Raw genomic sequence first — 2,005 nt, forward strand, 5'->3', positions numbered from 1 at the left:
TAACAAGAATAGAAAACCTTTCTTTGAGTCTTTCAAAGCAGATGTTAAACAAATATTGGTATATTTGGAGGCTAGCACCAGCCCATCCTATGTCACAGGCAGGCAGGCAGAGTTTAGAGAGAGGCAGAAAAAGAGACAAAGAGAACTTCATCTGCCTGAGCTCTCATAGAAATTAGGTAAGTCAGGACAGCAGAAGCCTGAAGCCTGGTGGCCATACGCAGGAGGCGGGCACGGAGCGCAGGCGCAACATCAATCCTCTGCTGAAGATGTTTCCAGAACAACAGAAAGAGATGAATAGTATGTGTTTTACAATGAAAACTTCCTGTATACGAAGAAGATACAGAGAATTTGTGTGGCTGAGGCAGACTCCAAAGTAATGCATTGCTGGTACAAGTGCTGGAATTGCCATCGAAAAACCTATTTTTCAATATGAACAATCACCAGCACGTTGATCAGCGTCGTCAGGGTTTGGAAGATTTCCTCAGAAAAGTCCTGCAGAATGCACTCCTGCTCTCAGACAGCCGCCAGCACCTCTTCCTGCAGAGTCACCTGAACTCCGAGGACATCGAGGCATGTGTATTGGGGCAGACCAAGTACTCAGTAGAAGAAGCAATTCACAAGTTTGCCTTGATGAATAGACACTTCCCAGAAGAAGATGAAGAAGGGAAAAAAGAAAATGATATAGATTATAATTCAGAAAGTTCATACTCTGGGCTTGGACACAGCAGTGATGACAGCAGTTCACAAGGACGTAAAATAAGTACAGCGGCACAGGAGTCCTGAAAAAGCATTCGAATGGCATTTCCTTAGGAATAGCAAATTGTGTCCAGTCCATAGAGAAGAGAGCTTGCTAGTAATAAATCCTTACCTAAAGTTCACTGTTACCATACTAGGTATTTAAATTCTTAAAGATAGTGAGTGGGTTGTTTAGTAGTGGTATGTATTTTTATGTTGTCTAATTTTAGCCAAGCTTCTGTATAAAGCAAATGAAAAAAAATCTGTGAATGCCATACTGTCCTTTATGTCCAATGTTACTGGTAAACAACCTTGGTTGATTTTATTGAACCTTAAAAGAGATGTAAGATAGCATTTAAAACCCAGATAGAGCCAGGGGCAATTCTTGTGAATGCAGCAGCGTATGTGACATTGGCCACAGTCTAGAGCAACCTGCCCCTCAGACATGTGGCTTTTCCTCTGTAGCTACCTCCCCTGCACTGGCAAAAACATTTTGCTTTTTTGTTTCACTGAACTATTTAAGAGTATTCAATAACCTTTCCAGTATTCTATTTCACACTTAGATGGAAATGTGTCTTATGATTAGAGATATATGAAAATAATGTTTACATCTTAGGAAAAAAGGCAGAAATAGTGCTAGTAATTTCATTTAGTCTTGCAATATGTAGGCTCAGAAGTAGATTTTCATTGTCCAAAATCAACTTGCTATGGCTTCTGACAACAAATCATGTGTTTGCATTATCATTGGGTAATTAGAATTATAGGATAATGACTTATTTTCTGACCAAATATGTATAATTTTTAAAAAAATCACTCAACACCTTTTATCAACACTGGTGGCTATTTCTGTTTGTGTTTTTAAATCATAAGGACCTTAAAAATTAACATATTTAATGTTACCAATAAGTATTCCCCAAATTTTGGAAAGGATGTCAACTTGCTACTTTCAGAATTAATTCTGCACTTTTTGGAGCCCTTTAATTGTAGGTGTCTACCTGGAGATGGTTATAATTTCAACAAAATGCCTTTTTTTAGTGGTCCAAATATAAGATGTTTTAGATAAACAACTTTGAACTAAATTGCAGAAGTTTTGTTTGAATGGTACAGAAGAATACTCTGTCAAAAGAACAGGAAGATACTTCCATATAACTTGGCTAACTTGTTGCTTTGGTTAAATGTTTCCCCATCCCACTAGAGTATAGCAAAGGCTGCTGCTGCCAAAAATAAAAAATAAATAAAATAAAATAAATACCCATTTCACTTTATTTTA

General features: G+C 37.5%; 1 protein-coding gene across 1 annotated transcript; it reads left to right on the forward strand.

Moving 5' to 3' along the window:
• The first annotated feature begins 309 nt into the window (after positions 1 to 309).
• LOC125339866 (sorting nexin-10-like) lies at positions 310 to 1,039 on the forward strand. Its single transcript, XM_048331167.1, has one exon. The coding sequence runs from the start codon at positions 430 to 432 to the stop codon at positions 781 to 783; it is 354 nt and encodes a 117-aa protein (XP_048187124.1). The 5' UTR covers positions 310 to 429; the 3' UTR covers positions 784 to 1,039.
• Positions 1,040 to 2,005: the final 966 nt, after the last annotated feature.

This window comes from Perognathus longimembris, chromosome 22 (genome assembly GCF_023159225.1).
Source record: "Perognathus longimembris pacificus isolate PPM17 chromosome 22, ASM2315922v1, whole genome shotgun sequence".
Lineage (NCBI taxonomy): Eukaryota > Metazoa > Chordata > Mammalia > Rodentia > Heteromyidae > Perognathus > Perognathus longimembris.

Coding starts and splice junctions, on each gene's coding strand:
- LOC125339866 (XM_048331167.1), top strand. CDS start 430: ATGAACAATCACCAGCACGTTGATCAGCGTCGTCAGGGTTTGGAAGAT.